The sequence below is a fragment of the Coturnix japonica genome, chromosome 2 (genome assembly GCF_001577835.2).
Source record: "Coturnix japonica isolate 7356 chromosome 2, Coturnix japonica 2.1, whole genome shotgun sequence".
Taxonomy (NCBI): Eukaryota; Metazoa; Chordata; class Aves; order Galliformes; family Phasianidae; genus Coturnix; species Coturnix japonica.
In genome coordinates this window covers 87,196,506-87,223,041 of record NC_029517.1, presented here as the reverse complement: position 1 = coordinate 87,223,041, position 26,536 = coordinate 87,196,506, and the positions used below count along the sequence as shown (strand labels likewise).

General features: G+C 40.9%; 1 protein-coding gene across 2 annotated transcripts in view; it reads left to right on the top strand.

The window, feature by feature from the left end:
* The window catches only part of LDLRAD4 (low density lipoprotein receptor class A domain containing 4), a 259,845-nt gene that overhangs the window by 83,851 nt on the left and 149,458 nt on the right, over positions 1–26,536 (top strand). For both annotated transcript variants that reach the window (XM_032442619.1, XM_032442618.1), the window contains exon 3: positions 4,381–4,840. In XM_032442619.1, the coding sequence (XP_032298510.1) occupies positions 4,801–4,840 (40 nt within the window). In that variant the 5' untranslated portion in view covers positions 4,381–4,800. The remainder of the gene's footprint in view (positions 1–4,380; positions 4,841–26,536) is intronic.

Below are 26,536 nucleotides of genomic sequence, written 5' to 3'. Positions count from 1 at the left end.
CCTTTACTGACACATTTGTTCTTTTTCTTTAAAACTGGACCTCACTGTGGTGTTTTTTTGCAGTATCTGTTGCCATTGGCATTGGGGGATATATCTTGCTCTCTAGATCATTTCCTAACAAGGCTAGAAAAAAAAAGATGCTTCATTTTGCAATCTGCCCACTTCTTGAGTCCCGTTTTCTTCTCCAACTGATTGAGTGGGACCACAGCTTGCTTAGATAGTCCTCACGTTTGCTGCAAGTCAGGGGTTCTGTAACAAGAAGGAAGGAAGAAAGAAAGCTTGGACGCTATTCCTGAGCAAGCTGAAGCATATCTGAAAGTATCTACTAGAATAAAAATATGTGTGATGTAACAACATACAGACTAATTGTGTCAGTCACTGAAATTCACAAAAAAAAGTGAAAAACAGCAGCTGCTTGAAATGTCACATCTAAGCTGTGCAAACAGTGAATGTAGAAAGTGAAAACAAACGATGTGTATGTGTGCATAAGGAAGATGTGATTAGGTAAACGTATTTCGAACATCTGGTTTTTGGTTTGATTTGTGGATGTTCTCCTGTGAATGTCACCTTGAGTTTTCTAAGTGGTCTTTGAGTTGCAAAGCACAGTATTTCCCAAAAGCCATGATTCCCTTGGCAGTGGTGAAGTGTTATCGTAAAGAAAACAGATGACAGGTAGAAGTAAATGAAGATCACACGGTGAAACACAGATCTTACCATCGTAGAGGAATTAGCAATAACTGATAGATGTTAATGGTGAGTTTAGAAGTCTCTGTAAGAAGAAAACCCAAAGCCTGGAAAAGCTCAAGCAGTGGGTCCTCTCTTGCTGAAGTTACATTAATCCGTAGCTCTCAAGCTGGTCAGTAAGTTTTTCAGATGGTTAGATATGTAGTTTTATTCTACAGACAGGCCTCTTAGGAGTGGTCAAGGATTGTCCTTTGGAATGTCTTGTGCCACAGATGGGTGCAGAGTAGCAGGCAGTGCTCCTTGTGGCTGTGCCCCCACAGACAACACACCTACTGAGTTCTTGCTTTATGTGTGAGAGTCAACAGCACGTGGCCAAAGAAACAGGCTGTGTGTAGTGAGAAGAAATGGGGACAAAAAAAGCCCCAAACAAACAGTGCTGCAGCATTTACATTTGGGTCAATGTTTTTGAGTTGTTAAAGAAGTTCAATAGATACCAATCTTGGAAAAATTAGTGTTTTGCTTCTTTCTGTGCAGGCTCCTCCAGGCTCGGTCCTGACTAACGGTTGCACAACACTTCATAACATGTAGATATTATTGCAGGATTTAATTACTCTCCCCGGCTGCCACTTCTCTCTCAGATTATTTTTTAAAGTGGCCCTTTAATATATAATCGTCAGCTATTTAGGAAAGAGCAATAACAGGCTGGCTGGCTAAATATACCATGAGAACCTATGACTCGCATGATGTGTTAAATAGTCCAAATATTTTGTTTGCAATTTGCGTGAGGTTTAAATGATGGTGTCTTTCCCAAGCCCAAATCTGAGAAAAGTGGAGAGGAGGAAAAAAAAAAGAAAAGGGTTTGAGTTTTCTTTAGGTGTTCAGTTGTGAATACTTAGCTGGAAATCTTTATAGCACAGCCCTGTATTTATGAAATAGGATGTTTTCCTTTGGTTTGCTTCAGAGACTCTCCTAATGCTGCAATGGATGAATGAAAGCAGGAGTAGGAGCAGAGTTCCTGTTGCAAAGGAGGTAACAGATGGAGCAAAGAGAGAGTATCTGGGTCTTTCTATTTTAGATTTTCTCTTTACCAGTACAGTGGGACATGTTCCCACCGTGGCCTTCTCAGGTTATGAAAACCTTAATGGGCACACTGAAGATCACACGCTGTTGTAGTTCTGTCAGCACTGTGTAGTTTGCTGCCCATGTCCTGCCAGCTGCCTCCCAGCTCAGTGCCAAAGGAGTGGAGCACTTCTGCAACAGAAGATGCTCTCTTAGGGTAATTGTGAGGTATCAGACCCTTGTTGCATTTGAAGCCTTGAGGGAGGTCTTAAGCCCGATGCCTGAGTGCAGTATCTTTTAAAGTTTGAGCTCCGCATGAACTCTGCATGTGTTTCAGCATCCGGTATAGTTAAAATCCCATTCTTTCTCTGGGAACGAGCAGTGGTTGCTGAATGTGCCAGCGCTGTAGAGTTTCTGCAGCACCACTGCCTTCTTAACAAGCTTAGCAGGGATGCTGAAGATGTGGAAAATAATTTTTCTTCCACTAAAAAAGTTTAATTTTCAGAAAAGTAATTGTGTTTTATCCTCTAAACAACTGCAAGTGCGTTATATCTAATATGAAGATGTAGCTATTTAGTAACATGAGAGTTTTTCCCTGGTTGCTAAGGTATTGGTGTGAATCTCCTGAGGATCGTTAGGATGAGGAAAAACATCAAAATGCTGAAAATGGAATGTATCAAAATTGTGGATTTATAAACCAAAACCGTGAGCTAGAAGGCTGAAAATGAATGCAAATACGGACCCATTCTTGTAAATATAGAAGAAATTCAGACCTCTAGAGAAAAAGCTTGAGAGATGAGTGCGGCATCTAACTGTAGTCATTATGGAATAATTAGCATGCTGTGAGGAGCCAAGAGGAATCTGTGCTATGGTGTATGTATTATTTTACTTGTTCAGTGGTATGTTCTTCAGATCGAAATGACCTCATATGAAATGGCTGTTAGTTGCACAGCATGCTTTGAAGGCCTGAGGTTAATGAATAGTATCTTGTCAAATGTAAATCTGAAGTTCTTATTCAGCTTTCTCTGATAGGAACTATTACATGTAAAGACTTTGTTTTCAGTTTTTCTTTCACTTTTGTGTTCTCTTCTGTTAAATTGAGCTGTTTGGGTAAGAAGTGGGGAAAATATCTTGAACCTGATCTGTAACCTTATATGAGTTGAATGTCCTGCATTGTGTTTTGAGCAAGAATTTGTGTTTTTGAGAACTACTGACTGCCCATAATTGAGAAAGCAGTAACAACATCATTAGGGTCAAAAATTCATTGTAGCATCTAATTTTCAATCAGTGTATCCCAGAGTGTCAGTGCTCATCAGGTGTCACACTCACTCGATGGCAGTAACACACCTGAGAGCAGACTCTTTTTTGTCTGTCACAATAAGTGCTAGTAAAGGCATTGGGGGCCAGCCAGCTTTGCATGCAGTGGTGTGTGCAGAGCAGGAGGTGCTGTGAGCGGTGTGGGAATCCTCTTTGCAGTTTGAGGCCATGCAGCCTTATGCTTCAGGCTGTTGGCCTGTCAGCGGGGTTGCATCCTGACCTGTGTGTGGGTTGCACACATCTGTTGAGCTCACACTCGCAACATTTGCTGGAGCACGCAGTGCTGGAACTGACGTGCTCCTGGCACCGGCTGCTATGGGCTGCCCTGGTAAGTGGACCTCAGCCTGATCCAGGACTGCAAGTGCTGACTAGACTCATTAGTTAAAATCCCTTAGTAGATTATAAGATCATCACTGACGTAGTTTTGACCTGCCTGTGCTACTGAATGAGTGGATCCACGTACTACGGAGGAGGAGGATTGCTGGGGAGCGAGTGGATTCTTCTCCCAAGTCCTCTTTTCTTTCTGTGAGCAAAACCATTCCTTTTTTTTTTTTTTCCCTTAAAAACCTTCTCCCTCCATATGTACTTGTCAGCTGCTGTCCTTCACCCCATTCATGTATCCTAGTTTTCAGAAAACCAGGTATGGAGCAGCTCTGGTTTTCAGGGAGTTGCAGACAGCCATGCTCTTGAGGAGATGTAGTATTAGGAATAACTTACCCACCTTTCTCTTGTATAACCCGTGGGTATTTTTAACATTACCAAACATGGGAAGATGTCTGAGTTGTGTCATCTGTGTTACAGTTGAGATTTGAAACAGATAATCAGTGGTGCAGATGTAGAAAGGTTTTTAACCTCAGCAGACAGAATGGAGTGTAGAGTGTTGGCATCCAGTGCTTCGTTTTCCTGCTCCAAAAGAGATGGGAAGCAACTATATGAAATGCTAATAATCTCACTGTGGTTTTTGAATAGACTAGACTTGGAGAGCCTTGAGTATTTTTCCTTTTCCCTTTCAACTGCAATTTTGTTATTGTATTGCTGCCCCCATCTCTGCTAAATATGGCTTTTGAAATGTAAATCATATCATGTTCTCAGAGATGCATATGACACCCTCAGCACTGTTCCTCATTGCACTTCAAAGAGCTGTGTGGTCACACTTTACATCTCAGCAAAATCGCAATATTTGCCTTCTGAAGATCTCCTTTAATGTGTACAATCAATCCCTGATAATGTGTTTTGGGTTTTTGTTCCCTGGAGTCTGTTAATTTTAATGTTGCTACAGGTCATCAGGAAACATAATCTCTTCTTTCTTTAATTTCTCAGTGAGCGTGCCTGGGGGGAGACAACACGAGAGAGGAGAGACAATTGATCACCACTGTTGGCTGGGACCTGAAAAAATGGTGCTGGAGGAACAGAGGATTAGAACGGAGTTGTAAAAGGGAAATCGAGTCTTGGCAGATGATTTTCTTCATTTCCACGTCCACCATGGCCCAGATCCTCTGGCTGGCTGGTTGATGGGACTGTCCAACGCTTATTGCTTGGGTTCAGTGCAGATATCCCCAGTGCCTGCAGACTGAAAGACCTGAGATCAGGTGGCAATTGGATGGTGCCAAATCCAGGAATGGAAAGAGAGATGGACTCTGATGAGTGAAGATGGAAGTAACTTGACAGCTCCAAGCTCAGCAGTTGTCTCCAGTAAGGACAGGTTAAGGTTGGAATCACAAGCTTCGCTGGGATAGCAGTATGCAGGAAGCTGGTTTTCAGGCCACAAATGCTTTCACAGGTAAGGATTTCTCATATAATTAAGCTAGTACTTTTGAGGCAATTTACTAGAGTTTTAAAAATAAGTTGAACAGCATCTTGTAGTACTTCCAGCTTAAGTGACTTTTAAAAACATTTTACTTAAGAAATAGTTCAGTGCTGGTATTAACAGTGAATGATATCTTTATTTTCTGCCCCCTGAAATGGATTGTTATAAGCCTTAGGGAAGTCAAATCTTTGCTTTCCTCATTAAAGTACTCATTAGCAGCTTAACAATGAGTAGCCTCCTGGGTCAGTTGGGCCTATCTCCATTGTATAAAATATAGTCTTATTAAGTTGCTCTTACCTTTAACATGGGATTTTGGTGAGGGTACAGGATGGACATTGTGTCAGGAGGCTTCTCAGAAACATGGCAGCATTGAGATTTATCACTACAGCCAGAGCATACTTCTGAGCAGAACTTGCCAGGTCTGTTAGTGGTAGGACAAGGGGAAGTGGTTTTAAACTAAAGAGGGGAGATCTAGGTTAGATGTGAGGAGGAAATTCCTTACTCAGAGGGCAGTGAGGTGCTGGCAGAGCTGCCCAGAGAAGCTGTGGTGCCCCATCCCTGGAGGTGTTGTCAAGGTCAGGCTGGATGGGGCCCTGGGCAGCTGAGCTGCTGGGGGGCAGCCCTGCCCGTGGCATGGGGTTTGGGACTAGGTGGGTTTTGAGGTACTTTCCAACCACAACCATTCTGTGATACTGTGCTAAGTTGTGCTGAAACTCCCTCCCTCCCCTCATGACTCAGCTGAGCGGCAAAATAGAAGTATTTAAACGATAATTGTTTCATCTGTCTCCAGTACACTTCTGTGTAGATGAGTTGGAAATAATGTAGTAAGAAAGGATATGAAGGTGGTGGGTCTCCCTGAGAGAAGCTCCCCCTAGTGTAAACTGCCCTAGAATGCACTGTGCGTCCTGTGCCTGGACTGATTTCAAGTGGGGGGAGAAAGCAGCATCTTCTGATAACTCCCTCCCTGCTTTATTTTCCTTTTCACATTGTCCGGCCAGCTGAGACCCTGTGAGAAAGGGACAGAAAATCGCCTGAATAGTTCTCTTGCTTTAGTGGGCCTAGATAAGGGATTAGTACCAGCGTGAAAATAAGTGATGTGTGAGACATTTATTTCTCCAATTAAAAATGTCTGCTTTCAAACAGTTGCTGGATTATGGCTTGTGTGCATAGGAATATCGTTTTCTGTCTCTGACTGAACCATGCATTCAGAAGAATTCTAGAAGAAATGGGCAGGATACTTGTTAAAGCAAATAGGTGGAGTTACCATTGCTTTTATATTAGAAGAAGGCAGAAACTTCCATTTCTCCTAGCTTGGATTGAATTTGCTTTTTGGTGGTCCTTCATGTTCCTTATTAGGTTTCTATAGCACATATTGCAGTATACAGTGGATGGGTGTATATTAGACGAATTCATAGGAGCCATGTCATGCTAATGTAAACTCTGAGGTAACAGTGTAGTGGTAGGTGCATGTAGTTCCTCCCCTTATCCTTGCTGTGCTGCTCCTGTTGTTGGTACGCTGAGTTAGCTGCAGAAGCAAACAGTAGCGGCTAGTGGCAGAGGGGGCATGACCACATGTGGAAGTGAGCTAATTTGTCCAGAAAAAGCTGTTGTCTGAAAGCAGCACACTGTCAACACTGAATCTAGCCATGCCAAGTGATTGTAGCTACTGGAACAACTAGGGTAATCATTTTCAATTTACAGCTGAATGTACTGCTGCTGGCAGAAGCTTTGAAGGACAATATCTCTGTGTTGTAGCCACCTTTAGAGTGTTTCAAAACACTCATTTCTACCTTTCCTAATATGCTGTGACTTAGGAAGGCTTACTGGTAAGGTTAGAAGTTACTTTAATCTCATCTGTAATGCTCAGTTTACTGGTACAGATGCCAGAGTTGCTGTTTATGACTGATGGCTCTTGTTCCAAGAGGTGTACTGTATTTACCATGTATTACCAAACAACAGTATATGGTAAAACCCTTTTAACTTTACTGCCTTAGTGCTGATTTCAGTGGATTGTGCAAGTATAATATGTTTGGGATTGCAGATGTGGAAAAAGCAATGAAAGTGCTTCTAGGCTTGATTAGGAAAGAGATGGCTGAGCCTATGATGATAAAAGGCAATTGGAGTGATAGCAATCATGTTCTTCAGAAGATGAGAGAATTTCAGAGTGAAGGCAATGTTATACAAGGAAGTAAGCTCATAGAACTGACAGGAAGGATTTCTTGGGAAACAAACCTGAGAAATTCAGGAAGGCTTACAGTTTCTAAAGGACGTAGTTTTTTCTTTTCTAGTCATAAGGAAGAGTTTTAAAAGCACAAATAAAAGGTGTCTCTGTTAAAAAAAGAAAAGAGAGAAGATTGCGTGATCTGAAAAATGAGAAGGACTTGAACAGAAAGTGGAAACTATATGTGTTACCAAGATGAATATGAAAGAGTAGTTGGAATTTGCAAGGTCCAAATTTGATAGGCCAAGGCACAACATAAAGCACAGCTAGTAAAGTATGTGGTACAAGGAAACGTACTATATCCTCATTAGTAATAAGAGGAAGACTGACTTTCTGTACTGCTAATTGAGAAGGAAAGCCAGAACTTGCGATCTGATGTGTGCAGGTTGGACCAAGTAGCTAATGACTTTTTTTTGCATCTTTCTTTGCCAAAAAGGGAGATTGCAATCAGGTGGCAAGAAAAAGAATTCTTCTTCTAGACTGGTACGAATTCCAAACAGAACAGGAACAAAACTGATTATAAACTAATTAGATGAGATAGGTATTTTAAAACAAGCTACGGCTTATTAAATGATCTCTCCAGCATAGTATGAAGTAGCTTGAGTAGTATCTGAGGAATTAGCAGTTACACTGGAGAGCATTTAGAGGACAGTCGAGGTTCAAAAAATCACAGTCAAGTTGTGAAAGGCCCAACAGTGCTTTTACTTGTAAACTTCCCTGGTTCCTTTTGGAGTAGATGGCTAATCTAAGTCATTGGAGAAAAAAAAAAGTCAGAATAAAAAAATCAGCTTTGTTGTTTGTTTTGTTTTTACTACTAACCTGTAGATGGTAATGAGATAAATAAGTGTAAATTATTCTCTTCCAGGATGTACCTTGTCAGTTGAACCTAACTCCTCTGTGACTAGAGAAAGCGTGTCTTGATTTTGAAAGGCCTATCACTCTTTCATTTACAGGGTGGCAGTGGGGGCTACAAGGTAGGCACCCACTTGGCTGGAAAGCTGTTCTCAGGTTAATTAACAGTGATTCATAGCCAAGCTGGAAGGATATGTCAAGCGTGATTCTGCCTAGGATTGCTTGAAAATACTCAATATTCTAATTAATGACTTTGATGATAGAGTCTGCATGCAGAATTTCCAGATGACATCAATGAGGGGAGAGGATGTAAACCCTCTGAGCGCAAGATTAGAATTCAAAATTAATGCGGTCTATTGGAGAACTGATCTAAAATAAATATGATGCAGTTCATTAAGGACAAGTTCTAAATCGTAGTTGGGCTGGAATAATCAGCTGTGTAAATCAAAGTGTAGTATAACTGGTGAGACAGCAGGTCTGCAGAAAACAGATGGGCAGCTGCAGGAGACCAGAAAATGGCTATGAATCAACAATACTATGTCATAAACATTATGTTAGAATATATGGACGGGAGTCTGTGTGGAAGACATGCAAAATAATTTTTCCACTCTGCTTAGCATTTGTGTGGCTGGTGTACCACTTCTGCTCTGAGCAGCAGCACTCTTTGGGCCTATTGAAAGCATCCAGGGAAAAGGACGAAGGCCAGAGATCTAGACAGCTTGGCTCTTGAGAATTGGGAAAAAAAAGCTCTGTTTCAGAGCAGAGCAGTAATTCTTAGACTTCAGAAGCTGTTTTTCCTTAGGTTCCTACAAAACAGTGAGCTTTTGTGCTGGAACACGTCTGACACCCTGATCTGGATGGCCATGATGTGGTGTAGGGCCTGCTGTGGTGGTAGTTAGGAGTCCTGCCTTGCTGGCATGCTTCCTAGCTACCATGAAGGGAGCACGTCCTACCTTGGTCTCCCTTGGTGCTATGCCAGTGCTAGGGTATTGGTGGTGGGGAACGGGGGCAGCCGAGGTCTGTGTTTTAAAGTCAGCTCCTTTCACTACTGTGTGTTTTGAGTGCTGGTATAGAAGAACAGAGATTCTGAAATCAGCTCTCCATCACCAGTGAGTGTGTGGCATGGGGAGATCCAGGATGATCAAAGGATAAGGGGAATACTGTGGGGTGAATTAAGAATCAATGGATGAAGCATCCTGACCTCACAGGGTCAGCTTAGGTCCATCAGGATTTTATTAGCACCGTCTCAGCATAAGCTCTGACAGACCTGAGCTGACTCTTGGGCATTCCTGCCCTGTGACCTTCTGCACTGCTAGAGGGATTATTAGCTCAGGCACTATGGAAACTGGAATAAATAGCAGGAGGTTGCTTTATGCAGTGGGCCCTTGCCCTTCTGTCTAGCGCTGTCTATTTCTGTCACCTTGTGATCCTGCTCTGTCATTGCTCCGCATCTTCTCTCTCACACCTTTTCCCGTGGAAGCGATTCTACCCTCAAATCTTTCTATAATCCCTTTCAGCCTTATCTCAGGGTCGTTGTCACCAAAGCCTGACCTTGGGCAATATCCAAACAGGCAGTTACTCCTAGGAAGAGCCCCCTTGGCCTGGCTGATACTTCACCAGACCCCACTTTGGTTGAGAAAACTGAGTTTGACTTTTGGAGTTCCTTTTGGCCAGAGGAATGCATCTTGAGGGGATGCCCTCACCTCTCCTCTGTGTACCTCTGGCATTGAGGACTTCTTTTGTGTTTCCTGTCCTGGGTTTTGTGCTTTCCCAGCCTCTCACTGCCTCTTCTCCCATTGTCCAGTTCCCCTCTGTATAGAGACTCCTCTATCACTCCCCTTTTGGTTTTTGCTTCAGGATTCTATCCTCCTTGTGGCAATCTTCCTATTTTTGCTACAGTCCTTCACCTTGTCGTGTTTCTGGACTACTCCCACTTCCAGACCAACTCACTACAGCTGACCTCCAGGTTTATCTAAAAGCCCCTTCCACTCTTTTGTAGACTCAGCCCTTCTCCTCCTCAGGGTTCTCTCTCTCATACCTCAGCTGCAGTAAGTTCTGCTGGTTTATGTGGGATCTTTCTTTGCACAAGGTGATGTCAGAGCCTGATGCTTCATTTGTCTCCTTTCTCTCATTGCCTGTTTTGCTTAACTGGTGATAAATCAGGTGAATTGGGAAGCTCTTTGGGAGGATTGCATGGGAGACTGGAGAAATTGCTCCAGCAGGTTGCATATGCTTCAGTTGACCATTTTTTTGTTCAGAGATTGAAAGAGTGAGGGAAGATGTGATAACCATTCAGAAATATATGGAAATTTCATGTAAAGAGGAAGGTAATAAAATCTATTTTCCAGTTTTGTTGAGGATAACCAAGCTTGCTATAGTGGGGAGAGGTAGGTTAGACATTAGGAGAATCCTTGTAATGGTAAGAGTAGTTAAAAACAGCAGTTGATTGCCTAGGGAGATTGCAAAGTCTCTGTCACTGAAGGTTTTTAAGAACAAGTTAGCCTAATATCTGTCAGGAATGGTTTATGTATAGCTGATCTTGCCCTGAGGCAAGGGGATGGACTTCATGAGAGCACTTCCAGCCTTACTTTCCTGTGATTCTATTATTGCAGCTTCCCTGTATAATGAATGTACGTACATTTTATACGTTAGTAACCCACCTGCACTACCCTGTCTTCTCTGTGCTAAAGTAGATTGTCTTGGAATAATTGATAACAGATGGATTAAGTGTCTTATGTATTTAAAGTCTACACTCTTTGTGCTGGAGTATTTCCCCATAGCATTTTTTCTAGCTTGCCCCAGCTTTCATTGTAACTTTATTCTTTAAGCATCTTATTGGGAGGGCATCAGTTCTGTTTCTGTATTTGTGCAATGAGTATAGAAACATTTTCATACTGCATCCATTTTTCTGCTTGCAAGTGTTGTAAGAAAAGTTTTGTTGTTTATTTTTACTACTCTTAGGTGGTAAATGTACAGAGAAGGTAATTGTTAAGGATAAACAAAAATAGGCTGAAACCAAAGCAACCTTCACTGGAGGCTGTTTTCTTCCTAATGAATAAACCTGTGGATGTTTTCCTTGTCATAAAATGTATGAATGGTAGGTCTGATGCTGAAGGTAGTCTTCTGCCTCCAAATTCTAATTGAGGCTCAGCATAAAACAGAAAAGCAGGTTTGAAATGTCTTCTAATAAGTATATAATGTAATTAATATTAAAAGCAGTTGAAAACTCATTTATGCATTAACAAAGGTCTGCCACATTGCTGCTGTCATTATTTGCATGATTTTCAATTACAGATAAGCATTTAACGAATACAACTTGAATACGTAGCTGAGCATTCTTGTTCCCTTCTGTTGCGGTTTTGTTTCCTGCTGCCTCTTGAAGCTGGTCTGACCTTCCCATGTTCTCTGCAATTTTTTTTGACAAATGCGTTCTTACTTTGAGTTCTCAAGGTTGCAGTGTCGCACGTGGACAGCTCTTAGTGTCTTTTAGATCTTGGGAGGAACAGATTGCTTTTTGCAGTGCCCCTTACTCAGCACACCCATAGTAACAGATCATCTTCCATTGTAGTCTCTTAGATATTTTCTTAAGTGCATGCAGTTTTTGGAACACGGGTGGTATTCTCAGCAAAAGTATATGGAAGGAGATATACAGTCTGTCTTGAAGAGTTTGATATCCAAATACGTTACACTTGGAAGGATTCTGTGGAACTGTTTTAAATGTAATAATGAATAGCTCAGAAGTCTCCTTGTCAGGGTTAAATGCTTAAATGAAATTACTGGCGGCTGAGAAACTGAAAACGAGTTCAAGAATGGTGGTGCCACGTGAGAGCAGGAGCTTTCAATCACAACTTAGTTTTCCTGTGGTCCCTATAGCAGGTGATTAGAACAGCAGTGCCTTTTGCTTTAGGTCACTTCTTTGAATCCTTTTATTTCCAGTCTGAATGCAGCCTTGGCTATGTGTGCGTGGTCCATTTCTTCTTGTAATGGTTGGTCCATAGTGCAAATGAAGAGCCTGTGTGTGGTGCAGACCAGGCAGAAAGCAGGCTGGAATTTAGAGAAACATGGCAAGTGGGCAAGTGCTACTATTTGATGAAGCATAATGTTGGAAATGGCAGTCTTCCCGAAGTCATGGGAGAGAATATTTTCCAGCATATTCCAGAGAATATCCTCCAGCATATTTTCTTGGAGGATGTTGAATCCTCATCTTTGATATCCTTTTTTAGAAGAGGATATTCAAAGCCAGAGCATGTTGAAAATGTCCATCTGCCATTTCTCATTTCTAATAGTACGTGTCATGGTGCCTTCACGTAGTATACAACTTAATCAGCCAAATGGCCCATTCCAGACTGAATATGACAATAAACTGAACTGTGAATACAATGCGTTTCAGTATTGAGTCATAATAAAGTGGCAGACTTTTTCGATGGAAAAAATGAATGCATAGTCCCTCAAGTTTAAAATGGGAAATAAAGAGGGATGAAAATTGATTGTTAAACTGTCAGTTTGTTTCCTGTTCATTCATTCTATTTAATTTGGTAGCATTGATTCTTTTTGTTTTAATTTTGATTTTTGAAAGAGGAAATTTGAGGTGTGAGCTCTGCTTCTGGCTATATGGGGCTGTTAAATCACAGAAACGTTAAGGTTGGAAAAGACCACTGAGGGCACCAAGTCCATCCTCAATGTGCCCACTAACCCAGGCTTCTCAGTGCCATATATAATGCCTTGTCAAGGCTGCTGGTTGTGACACAGCAAACAGGCCCTTTGCTGCTTCTCAAGGTGTCCAGAAGAATGAAGTCAAAACATATACTATTTAAATAAAATAGCTCGGAGTCCAATGGACCTAATCCGTTGGTGTTTTGTAGTCACTGTTCTGCTCAAATCTGCAGTAGGTGTTCCCTTTCCACAGCTGGCACTCTGCTACAGAGGCAGGATGAGGACATTCCCCATCTCCATTGCTAAAAATTAAGGTTTTCTTGTTTTTATCCAGAAGAAGACAAGGCAGAACCCCCAGAGATTTCAGTGTGGGGTGCGGTCCTGCAGGGGGAGCTCAGTGCCGTGTGCTGGAGGAGGAGGAGGAGGTCAGAGGAGAGAGGCCGGGCTGGTGTCCAGCCTCAGCGGGACTGCAGGGGAAACAGCATGGAAATGCCTTTCATTGCATTAAACCAGAGCTGATGTCAAACTGTTGAAGGACTTTGTCCTTTTGGAGGCTGAGGAGGTGCAGTGGCTGAGCGGAAATAGGAACAATATTAGTCCAAACTCCCTATTCACGTAAACGTGATGCGGGATGTTTCCAACCCTTCAGTGCCAGACGGTGCTGTTTTGAGTGAATAACATGAGGCTAAGTTCTGATCTAATGTTTTTTGTGCTGTTCAACAAGCAGTTTGTCTTGCTAGAATATCAATTTTCTGCTGCAATAAAATAAATAGTATGAATTAATGTTACGATTCTCTGTTGTAAGCTGCAGCAGCACTTCTATGAAACAGTCCTTGCAGAACAAGGAGGTATGAGAAAGCCTAAATGTAGGGAAAATAGCTATTGAGGCAAATGCAACACCATATGTAAAGTGTCAGATGTCACATTTACTTCTCTAATATTTCATCCCTTTAACTTTTCAGGAGAAGAGGCGAAGATGCACAGGGACTCATTTCTTTGCCAGATCTTTTCATTTGTTGGTTGCTTTGTTTTGTTCAGAGCAAAGCTTCTTGTTGGGAGGACAGAGCCCTTCCTGCGTGCCTCTCTATGGATACTCTAGTTCCTGCAGCTCCTGTCTTGGGGCTGGGCTTGCCTTACAGAGCACTCCTTAGTGGAACAGCCAGATCCACTAATGCACACACCCCAAACTCTGCTTCTCCTGCATTTTTTCCTGAGGTATTGCCTTGCCTCAAAGCCTTTCCAGAGGGCTGCACACACCTTTTAATTTCAATTCAGCACTCACCAACAGTGAAAAAGGAAAATGTTAAGTTTCTAGTAGGATCACTACTTGTTGATAGGGTGTAGCCTTCAAGGCATGCCAGCCTCTTACACCTGAAGTTTCTCTTTTCCTTGAAGAGAATATAATGCAGTGTTCTGATAAAGCTGTAAAAGCACCGCTCCTTGCTCATATTGACCTTTTCCAAAGCACTGGTCATGCAAGACGTGAAACCTTCTGGTTTCTGAACAGAGAGAGGGCATTGGGCAGATGGGATTTAACATTATTTGGAGCCCAGCAATTGGGGTTTTGGTCTTCAAACCAAATTCCACTAGATGACATTTACAGATCCTTTCCAACTCAAACAATTCTATGATTCTTATCATCCTCCAGTCCTTTTCACTTGGCATCCTGCTTTCATTTGTCTGTAAAACTTGGGCAGTAGTTTGGGCAGTTGAATCTCTAAGCTTTCTTTGAAAATCACCAAGGCATGTTTTCCAGGTCCAAGCTGATGTATCTATGTGTGCAGGTGGCATAAGCTGGCACTCTCCCTGTTCTTCATAACTACAGATCCATTTTCACAGTCTTTCTTATGATGGGGGTAACAGTCTCAGGCACCGGCTGGACCAGTGAGCAGAGCCAGCTGAAAACTATTCCCACCCTTTCTGCCTCTCTAAAAGGGGGAAGAAAACAGCAGGCAAGCTGGCTGCACAGTTGTTGGTGATGGCAGAAGAAGGCAGGACTGTCCATGCTAGCAGCAGATTGCCATTAGATTGTTTTAACTGGACTGCAAAACTGTGTCATTAATCTCCAGTCTATGCAGTTGCAACTGCCTTCCTATCCTGAGGGCTTAGAAATGTAAAACATTTTAAATTAGCAATTTAGAGTGGATTCTTCAGTTTGCTAGGGGCCATTTTCTGCTGCACAGATTTAAGAACAGGTGATGTAAAAGTGATCCTTCCACAGAGGTGGTGCTTGATAACAGAAAGGTGGTGAAGTTGCCCTGACTACTTGTGGTGGTTCAGCCGTGATAGGGCAGAGAGTCAGAAGAAAGGAAGGACCTAAACTCGTAATGGGATATAAAAACTGTTTACTAGGAAAAGTGAAATAAAGGTAATGATAATTTTAAAAATATATACATATATTAACAAAACAAGTAATGCACAAGCAATTGCTCACCACCTGCTTCTAATCGATGCCCAGCCAGTCTCTAAGCAGCCTGGTACCTGTACCTGTACCTCTAAGCAGCCTGTACCTCCTGGTACAAGAAGCTGAAAAACTGAAACATCCTGGGCTTCACATAGCCCTGCTCAGCAACAATCAAAACATTGATGTGTTATCAATGTTGTTTTTCTCCTAAATAAAAAACATAGCATTATACCAGACAATATGAAGTAAATGAACTCTTTCACGTCTGAAACCAGATCAGTACTTCTTTTCACCCATGCCTTGTACTGCTGAAATAAATAGCAGTGATGGTGTTAATGGGGGAAGTGTGTGTCAAAAGTGCATGGCCCCTCTCTTGTGTATGGTCCTTGCTGGACATCTTACTACCTTGTTTTTGCCAATTGGCTGTCACTCAGAAGTTCCAGGCTGCAGTAGAGGATTGAGGCTGGAATACAAACCAGCATCTCTCAAGAAATTGCTTGGTTTCCCAAACCTACACAGCCTGCCCTAATGTTAGTCTGTACTACCAATGATAATATTTCTACCTTTTCCAATAAAGTTCTGGCTCATTCTGTATGCCCTTTATCAAGGGGAGTACAATGGAGGTCATACAATAGTCATTTCTCAGGTAAAAGCTGATTTGTTGTTTGCATTAGAAAGCTTTCATGGCGAGGAGGAGGAAGGATTCCCAGGCATATTTATGTCTCTCCTTTGTATAATATAGGTGCTCTCAGACTTCCCAGTTCAAACCAAGATTCCTCATGGATCCTCCCACTGGGATTCAGAGCTCTTGCTGGCAGGGAAGTCTCAGATTATCAACTTTATTTTTAACGTTTTTAACGTTTTACTCTAACTCAGGCCTTAGGCCAAAGACATTCCCTGCAGATGATGCTTCCATTGTCCTAGTTGTGGGTATCCATTGCCTTAATGCGCTGGGACTAATGTCATAATACGTACAGAAGGGCGTATGTAGGAGGATGGGCATGATACCGTGAAGAGCAGATTGAGCAATGGGTCTTTGATACATTGTGGGGATTTGATTTTACTTCTTAAAATTGTCTGTCCTGTTGTGGGCTCTGTGAAATGTTTCTGTGTCCATAGTGCTCTTGCTTTCTTTACTAGGAAGTCATTCCCTTTTGATGTAAGGGCAAGAATAGAGAAAGCTTTGTTGAAGGAGTGGAGTTAAGAGTTTTTAATGATGAAAGCAGCCCCAAAGAATCCCGCTTTACAGCCGCATGCCAGCAGCATCTTCAGTCTATGCCTCTGAAAATAAATTTGCTTCTGTTGTCAGTGGGTAAAGTGGTTTCATTCAGTGGCATTTGATGGCCAATGCCACTGCATTGTAGGTGTGTGCATACTGAGGTGGAGTGCGCTGACCCAGGACAAGTTAGCGACCTCAGAAAAACCTGGAAGGCTTGTTTGGGTCTTGGATTGTTTATGAATTGTCTATATATCCTGCAGGCTTGGACTGTAGAAATGAGTAATTTATACTGGCTGAGGACAAATTTACAGCCTGGCTGCATATTCAGTCAGTCCTTGATTTAAAGGAAAAAATTGGAGTTTGCGCATGACTCTCTCTTTTCCCCCTTCCTGAGCTTTATTATACTTGATTTGTTTATCTCAAAAGAAATATTCTGTACAGATATCTGCTTTTGTTGCTCAGAGCAAGAATTCAAAGAGACGCATGACCTGCCATGACAATGCAAGAGTAAGTTCAACAAAACTTGACGATTCTTAGCTTAGGATGTAGGTGGCATCTGTGAACGAAAGAAACATTATTTATTCCCATAGAGAACATAACTTTTGTGCCCAAATCAGTGCTGTTTATAGAAGGAGTTGTAGAGTTTATGTGTAATGAAAGAAACAGGCGTTAGCTCCAACAATAAATGCAACAAGTATGACGCACGAAGATGTTTTTATTCAGTGTCTTCTTTAGTGTATGCATGGAAAAAGTGACATAGCATTGACTTAGTGGCTTTTGTGCAATCTCTCAAGTATGTCGCTGTTTTAAAAGCATCTTATTCCGCTTCTCGATACAAACAAGTTAATGTTCTCACACATATGGCTCCTGCTGGTAATGCTGTGTTGCAGTAACACCAAAGAGCCTTAAATGGAGATGAGAACCCTGCTGTGCTAAAACAGGGGAAGTCAGCCCATTTTAAAATCTCAGAATCATAAATGGAAAAAAAAATAGCAAACTAGAAGCAGGGAATAATAGTTATTGCTGTCCTCCATTTACAGATAGTCAACTAAGGCACAGAATGAAACATTTATGCGGAGTGGTCTAGAAAGCATGGCAGACCTAAGAAGTAAAAGTTACAGCCTCTGAACCTAGCATGAGGGGTGAGATTATAACCACAAGCACTAACTTCTTTATTTTTATTTCCAAGTCAGAGTTCACTTAGCTGCACCATTTTCTTGTGTTTCCTCTGTTGCATCTTTATTCTCTTTACTCACTGCCTGAGAAGAATGTAAGTCAGGAGGATGTCGCGTGAAAACTGAAGGCTTGTTTTATGCCAGCACTGCTGGAAAGAATCTCTCCGAAGAAGAGATACAGCTCCCCATAAAATCTGTGCCACAATCAGCCATTCTTATCTACAAGTATTAATTGTACATCGGGAAAAAGCAAGTGCTGAGGTACAGAACTGCTTAAAGAATATGGCATATTACTTAAGGTTTTAAAAAATCTGTCACTGAATTGCCGACCAGACAGTAGGATTATTGAAATGTAGGGGAACAAAACACAGTGAGCTGAATACAGATAGATCTGCCCATACTAGTTTTGCTCCTTCTTCAAGGATCTTGAAATGCAAACTGTGATGTTGGTTAATGTGGGGCAGGCAGGCTCGTTGCTGTATTACTTTATACATAGGTCTTATGACACCATGCAAGTCTTATTTTGAAGAGCTTCAAAAATGCTTGTTTTTAACATGACATGCTTTCTCTGATGTGAAAAACGTTTGTAGAGAGATCATATTTCCTAACAAAACTAGGAATCAAATTGGAAAGCAGGCAAGTGAGATACCAAAACCCACAAATATTTGGGCGTAAGAGCCCTTCACTTCCAGGAAATTTTTAAATGTGCATTCAAGATCCTTCCGTTTGCTAGGGGCCACATTCTTCTGCATAAACAAAACATTAAAACCAGTCGTGGACAAACAGTGCGGGGAGAATTCTCATGAAAAAGATTGGGCCTGTCACCTGGAAGCGCTGTGTGGGAAGAGATGGAAGTAAAATGCCAAAGACAGCTTGACTTGTGGTTGTTCCAAAGTAAGGCCTTGTGAGGACTCTTCGGTCCTGAAGATAAAATTAGATGTGAATACGGTGGTTGACATGATTGTTCTAACAGAGATTTCTGTCATTACTACCGCAATGAAAGCTCTGCCATCATTGGGTTAGAAAAACCTGAAAATACTTGTAGAGGGAACAAACTCTGGGAATCTTGTCCTTAATCTGCCAGTCTTGAAACAATTTAAACTGGGAAAGGGCCATGATTATTTTCAGAGGAGTATCCTAAGTCTAGTGTGCCTATTCTTACCTTTTCTCTTCTTAAACATGGGCTACTGTCTAAAACTTGGACCAGTGTGAGACTGCAGACAGTATATAAGGCTGAGAAAGCAGTTCTATAATACTATGATAAATAAATAAACTCTTCATGTGCTTCCATTTTTCCTTCCTCTCCTTTTTGCTGTTATTCCATGCATTTACCCCCAAGCTTTCTGTACTTGTAATAGTAATTCTCCATATCTCAATTTTATCCTTGAAGAAAATAGATCTATCGTACAATGTTACGCTGTCTGGGTTACAGCTAATGGTCATAGCTGTTAACCTCGTATGTTCTTTCACCTGCATGGTAATGATGAATCATTAAATTGAGTGGAACAGTAATCCTTTAGATATGAAAGTAGAAATCATTTAACAAAGGCACTTGAAGTGATAACTTAAAAAACATTATTTTATTGATGAACATTGTGCAATATTGTCAATATCTTCACAGTCCTACATGAGTTTAAAAGGATGCAACTTAATCTGAGGGAGTAATGCATATATTTGCAGACCTTGCTGCAGCAGGCATGCTTTTATAGAATTGTACTCTAAAGATTATTCTTCGGAAATTCTTTTTAATAAAGGACAAGGTAGCTAGTCTTTGTATAAATGGAACAAGGGGTCCCATTTTAATAAGGCTTGAGCAGCTAAGAACACTTAGTTTTGTTAAACACATCTACCAGAAGACACAGAATTGAATAATACGTCCAGTTCATTTAGAAAAGGATATTTCAAATCTCATAATGTTAAAGAGAATCAGATATGCCTTTAGTACAAGGTACGCGTTACTGCTTTGGTCCACTATGAAACATTTGCATTTTCTTACCACTGTGCAAGTGTTTTAATGTGGGGAATTTTATTACTTAGAGAGTTGGTGAGGTGCTGGAACAGGCTGCCCTGCGAGGTTGTGAGTGCCCCGTCCCTGAAGGTATTTAAGATCAGGCTGGATGGGGCTCCAGGTAACCTGGTCTAGGTAATCTTGATCTAGCAGCTGGCAGCCCTGCCTGTGGTGGGGCGTTGGAACTTGATCCTTGAGGTAGGTCCCTTCCAACCCAAGCCATTTGGTGATTCCAAATGACTGAATCATGTACTGTGAAATGAGACAATAACTTCTCTCCTTTCTTTTCCCACCTCATTACTTTCAGTTAATTCTGTAACTTTACTGAAAGTAATGCTGTTGATTTTTTTATTTGGCGAATTTTTACAACAGAAGTAGCCTTCATAAGGAGTTGCAGTGGTTATAACATGTCATTGGATTTATGCATTTCAGAGTTTGTGCATTAAGGAGAATTAAAGGAGATCTGAAGCTGCATCCTTAAAATAGCATGAAATTTAATATCAGAATAAGGTATTTAAAAAATGTGAAGGAAGACATAAAAGAAAGGCTAAAATAAAACTGACCAGAAAAGCTATAATGATTTTCAGATTGAAGATATGAGGTAGCTTTGTTTTTCTTTCTTTAGTGACAGTGCCATTTACTTGCTTTGTCTCTAAGTCATTTTGCTGGGATGATTTTACTTTCTATAGCAATGTACTTGGAGTTTGGAGTGGTTACTTTCCTAATTGCTCTGCATCTGCTCTTGACCCCTCCACCCCCCCAGTGTAGGTGTCATGAAGAGTAAATTACATGTCATTTGGAGTTCAGGTATTTATATTAGCAGGTGCATGGCTATATAGTGTGTCAAATGCAATATTTATCTTCAGATTTATTCTGTTGGACCTTATTGATAAGTATTCAGAGATTGTTTCCTGTTGTGACTTACTGCGACCCGGGAAGACATTCTGTCTCTGCTAATCTCACAGGTACTCTTGTTATTGACACGAGCTGTTCCAAATGCTATGAATTATTTGATGTTGGACCACGTATCTCTGTATTAGCAATTTCTACAAGACAGAGATTATAGGGAGTGGTAGTTTCTTTCATTAGTCTGTCTGATTTACTTGGAGAACACAGACAGGCTGTGTGCATTGCAGCCCCTCCTTCAGCTCCCTGAAGGACGTGTCTGTGTGCTTCGAATGCTGTCTGTTTTTTTCCACTTTTATCAGCTGATCAATTAAAAGATAACCTGTTTCTTTTTAAAGCTTGCCTTGATTAAACTGCCACATCTACAGTAAACCACAACATCGTAATTTCAACCTTTGCCATTCGGGACACACGCTTGTATTTCCTTTGGCTGAGTTAAAGTTTCTTTCCACCATTTCCCTTTGTGACAAGTTCTCCCTTCACGTTTTCAAGGCAGAGTTGTCCTTTTTTACTCTGGGTATAGCCAGAAGGGCAGGCTGTTCTACCTAAGCTCAAATGAGACTGTGCAGTAAACCCGATGAAGCAGCTGAGCCCATGATTTGCTTTTCTGCTTCTTCTGTTCACATCTCCATGGATTTCGCTACAGACGTTATTGGTAGCCAAAGTATTCATTTTGTGGCCTGTCATATGCAATTCGAGCGATCAGTTCAAATCTTGTTTTCATAGTCTTCAGTCAAGTCATCCTGGCTTCAGGGGCACAGACTACGGCTTTGCATCCTTGCAAAGAGAATTCTCGCAGAGCGGGTAATTCAGTTTCTTCTTTGTAATGCTTGCAGTTTTCTGTCAGTTTGAATGTTCCTACTTCCTCCTGATGCCTGGCTCCTCTCGGAGCACTGCATACACTCCACTAGTAGCTTCTGCATTGGAACCTTTTTGGGACTGTCGGTGGCACAATCAATACGCAGAAGATAATGAAGTACCGGTCTTCTTATAACTGCTCTGTGTCTCTACCATTTTCCCACCTCTTTCAGATAATATGTCCAGGAAAGAGCCTCTCTGTAAGAATTATTGTCTGTGCTCAGGGGTTGTGGTCTAGTTGGTACCCTGAGAACATGGCTTTATGGCTTTCTGCCTCTTACCCTAAGGGGTCAAAAGAGGCCTTTATTGGAAACCATGATGTCCCCTTTTGTGCAGCTCACTGCTCGAAACAGAGATTGGCTTCTGTACATTTTAAGTTATAGCACACAGTGGAGGAAACCGAGATTTTTTTTTTATTATTTTTGAAGGCCACTGTTTCTCTTCCTGTGGGAGAGATGATTATTATTACAAAAATATATTAGTTAGCTTTAGTTAGAAACTTCCTGTCATCGGACTGTTTGGGGGGACTCTACTTATGCCATAAAATGCTTTCCCATGGTGGGTAGCAAGATCTACGATTATTTGTGTTTGGGAAGGGATGAATAGAAAGGTAGCAGCATTAAAATGTAGAATTACTGATACGGAATTGAAATATTTCCCATCTTATTACCTTGCTAAGTAACATTGCCGATATCAGTGATAGACCTTTCATCAATTGCAATGTATCGTTTTCATGCTGAATGCAATGGTTTTCTGGTTTCTATATTGAATTTTATATAATGTGTAATACTTCTGTGATGGCAGTCAGAAATCAGCTAAAGTCAGCTATGGCAGCTTAACAACTCAGGCACAAAATCTTCTGATTTTTCTATTTGCATTATAGGAGGTAATAAATTTTGTTGTGCATATTTTTGAACTTGGTTTAATTTTAATCCTGAAAGACCAGCATCTGTTGGTTATCCGTGATGAAAAAGAAATCAAAAGTACCCGTGAAGCTCATTTTCAGAAGCTAGTTGGTGTTGCCATCTAAATTCATGACAAATTTTGCTGTTTTAAGTAAGGGTATTTTCTTCAGGATGACAGAAAGAAAAGGGAAAAGCGCTGGATGTGAGACATAGGGGAAACTGATCCATGAATACGGCTCCTTTGCCCCTGGAGGTAATGTTGCGTGCATCAGGACTTTGCTTACTGTACAAGGTGTTCTCCTTCAATACTAAATCTGCCAGCTCAGTGAATCCCAGACATGCTTAATTATCCTGTTGATATTTTTGGAATAGGGGAACTGGGAGAGGCACCTGGATCCTTTATGTGCTGCAAATACACCTGCACAATTTATGGTGGTTACTGCAGAGGAGACTCTTCTCCATCAGCATCTTGCGCTAATTGCTGATTGCTCACTTGGAATTTGGGAGCATCAGTTGGTGTAGTGCTGGCACACAGCCACCGAAAAGCACGATCTCTGTTTAGAGGTGTACTCCCATGTCCTATTGGAAGTGCTATTATGGGTGTATTGCAGTCCTATTGAAATTGAGCTGTCGAGAGACATATTATCACCCCTGTGGTAGGGACTGAGGACACATTGCCAATGAAAGTGAATTTGAGTCTGTGACCCATTGATACTAATGGCTGAACTAGCAATAAAATAAACTGGCTGTTCATGTTTTAAAAGTAGATTAAGCCAAGAGTTACTGGTCTCTGTTCACTTGTAGGTCCTTTTGAAATTAGCCTTATCTGATGTACTGGGGAATTAATAGAGTGACAAACCAAAGAGAACACATAGCTTACAAGCCGGGATTCAGGTGCCCACTGATTGCGTTGTTATTTTTATTCCTCTTGCAGAATCTTTTTCAGGGTGCAGGGGGCTTGCGGTGTTCATCATCTCAGAGCAGCTTTTCCAAACCTTCACACCTTTCTCCTAAATCAGTAATTTAGCAGTACAATTAGAATTATTATTTTTTCATTCTGAACTATTCTAGAGCCATCGTGACTTGATGGCTGTCTTGGGCACCCCCTATTGCACAGCCTCCAGGCTGGGGAGGTGACAGTGTCATGGACAACTGACATCAGCTGTGATGCTCTGTATTTCAGACGGCACACATAGCAGCTTTCCATCCTTGGGATGACTTACATTCCCTGCTACTATTCATTTATTTCACACAGACATGAAGCATTTTCGTTTATCTGGCTAATTTGAAGTAGTTAAGGAAATTGTTGTAAAGGACAAAGACACTCCTGTATATTGGTGCAAGAAATTTGTAATCTTTCCTCCTTCCTCACCGAAATCCTGATCCTTGCAGTCTTGTAGTGAATATCAGCTTTATTACTGAATTCACTGAGCATAGAAATGAGATCCTGAAAGAACTGAAAGATACAGGAAGAGTATGGATTAGGCCTCTAAGATACTGTTCAGAATTTCTCCTTTAGGTGCCGTTTCTTCCTTGGGAAATGAAAAATAAACAGGGTAAAAGGTCCAGTAGCAGCAGTGGTAGTTATACACTGACACAATTGTTCTTTGTAGATGGTTTAAAAGGGACATTTGGAACCACTTCTGAACAACAGAAAAAAAGAGACGTTTCTTGTAAGATGAGACCATGGATATGTTTGGTTTTACTTTTTTCGTTGATAGGGATAAATGTTTGGATTAAATGAAAGTCATCTGATAGCTGTCTGTGTGCTACAGTTGAAACAGAATGGCCAGTTTCCATGGAGGTAATCTGTACAGATAACAAAGTAATAGTTGATGAGATTAAAAAAAGAAAAAGGAAGTAGGAAATTATTAAAATTATTAATCAATATTGGTTGTCAGCACTGAGACATGTGGTAATATTACTCAGTTTGCTAAGAACTGCAACTAAGAAAATAATTGAAGTCTTGTTTCAGTATCTTAATCTGGAAAATCTTCTGTGACTATTAGAAGAATTCCTCTAATTATTACTTAAGACAGCATAGAACTTTTTACCCTTGGATATTTTGGTACCCAACCTTATGTGTTCTCTTCATGATGCTCCAAGCTGGGAGACCATCCATAGGCAACAGGACTAAACCTCTCATGTGTTACCAGTGTAGTAGTGTCATGCTGCAGGCTGCTTCCTTGTCCAGACACCAGCATAGCAAGCATCTTTTCTCTCCAACATTATATGAAATTAATTGAGGCCGTTCCTCTTCTTCAGCCTGATTATTTTGTATGTGTACATCAAGTAATAAAATGGAAGCTGCAGAATTGTAGCTCAGCATGGAAGGAGTGTTCTTTGTGTGTTTGGAATGTGCTTTTTCAACCTTCGTCACCTAGCTAGCACACATTATACAGTATTGTCTGATTTAGAATCAATATGTCAACAATACATTTTTAAGATGAGAAAAGTATTTCCTGCTGACCTGTGGGGAATTGACATGTACAATAACACAATAGTATTGTGATGAATCTGCATTAAAATATTGAACTCAGTGTTACCCTTATATTTAAAGAATATGAAATGATTCACAGGCTCAGACACAGATTCACTTTGTGAAGGACCCTTAGAGTCAGTTCTTCACGTTTTAGGGCAGACTTGTGCTCTAAACTCTAGCCTTTATTTTGGGTTTGCTATTAAATATATTTACATGAGAACGTAAGTCTGCATTTGATCAAAGCTGAACTTCGTAAGAAAACACTACAGAAAGATTAGGCTTATTTGCTTTTTGGTTTTATTTCTCTGTGATGTATTTATTTATATCCTCCAAAGAAAAAACATTTCAAAATTAAAGAACGCTGGTATGATTCCTTTATTAATCAACTTGTGTTTTCCCTGTTTTGCTCTTGATATGTGGCTTGAAAGTTTCAGAATTTCAGAAGATACTTGCTGAAATCGTTATGCAAAAGGCAAGAGCTCCCATGCTGATTGCCAGGCATTTGATATAAATAAGCATTAAGTGAAATAAATCTGAAGTCCCATTAAAGCTGAAGATCTGATCTAGAGGATTTTAAAGTGATTTAATGAGTAGTGCTCTCTCTCATGTCAGTTGCTTAGTTTTCATTGTGTGGGTTCTTGTAATATTTCTTGACTTCTCTCCGCAGGGAGAATGAATTGCTGAATGTGTAAAGAAAATAAGGAGGGGTAGAATACTCTTATTTTAATGTCTCTTTTATATCTTCACCCCCTTCAGTATCTGTCCACAATATCAATCACCTTTAGTATCAAAGAAGTAAGCAGGCAAGACCTTTAAATGATATGCTCATGAGAAATGTACGTTCAGTGAAAAAGGGCCTACCACCACCTTGGCAATGAGACAGATTGTCATGGTTTAATAATTTTGTAATTTTTGCTATCAGTATTCCACATCATAACATCATATAAAGCATGAATAATTTTACTGAATCTGCAACTTATCAGAAGAAGACTACATCTCCCAGGGAACAACACGATAGGTCACGGGACCTGGACTCTATATTAACTCTGTCGCAGAACAGAGACTGACGTCTTTCGAGTTTGGCGTTCAGGGGAGTGTGTGGGAGCCTTCAGCCGTTCGCCTAGATTTACAGTAGGCCTCTCGGTTACGGGACTCATTCTCTCTCCTATTTTGCTTGATTCGTTAGCTCAATTTTCATTATATTGTATTATATTGTGTTATCCTGATTTCGATATAGTATTTAGTAAATAAGTGTGCCTCCTTAGATCGTTGCCGCTGTTTTCTTTTCTTAATTAACTTTTTCCTTTCGGCCTAGGGCCCTCCGGGGCCTACGGCCCCTGTCACGGACGCAGGTGGATTTTTAGTTCAAACCGTGACAGATTTTGTGGAGAATGCGGGCAATTGAGTTGCTGTTTTTCTGTGTTTTCTTCTGTGCTCTTTTAGCTTTTAACAGAGCTACGAGTTTTTTTTTCCCTGTTAAGGAGCTATCTCGTGTTTGCGATTCTGCACCTGCGAGCTTGACCTTGAAAGTCCAGGCGGACTGCCAATACTCCAGTGTATATTTTATAAACACTGCTGAGCTTTGTTTCTTTTACTTTTTTCTCTCTATTGGAGGAAAAAAAGATGTTTTTCTCTACTAAATTTGTTTACAGGGACGTGTGTGCCATTGGTTCCTTTTTTGAGACGCTCCGAACATATTGGGCCATGTTTAAGCTAGCCACTTTTTCCTATGGAATTGTAAACATGTATAATGATTTGAAAGCATGGTTAGCAATGCTCACTTCGTATCTGTATACAGCTCCAGAGGGAGCAACTAATGCAACTAATTATACAGAAATGGTGATTTTTAAGCGTGCTCCTCTTTCTTTCTATGAATCCTTTATGCAGTTTTTGAATGATCAGTGGGTCACACTCTTAATCTCCCTGATCTTATTGTTGATTATTGTAATAATCTCACTCAGTATCTGGATTTATAACATCCGGAGA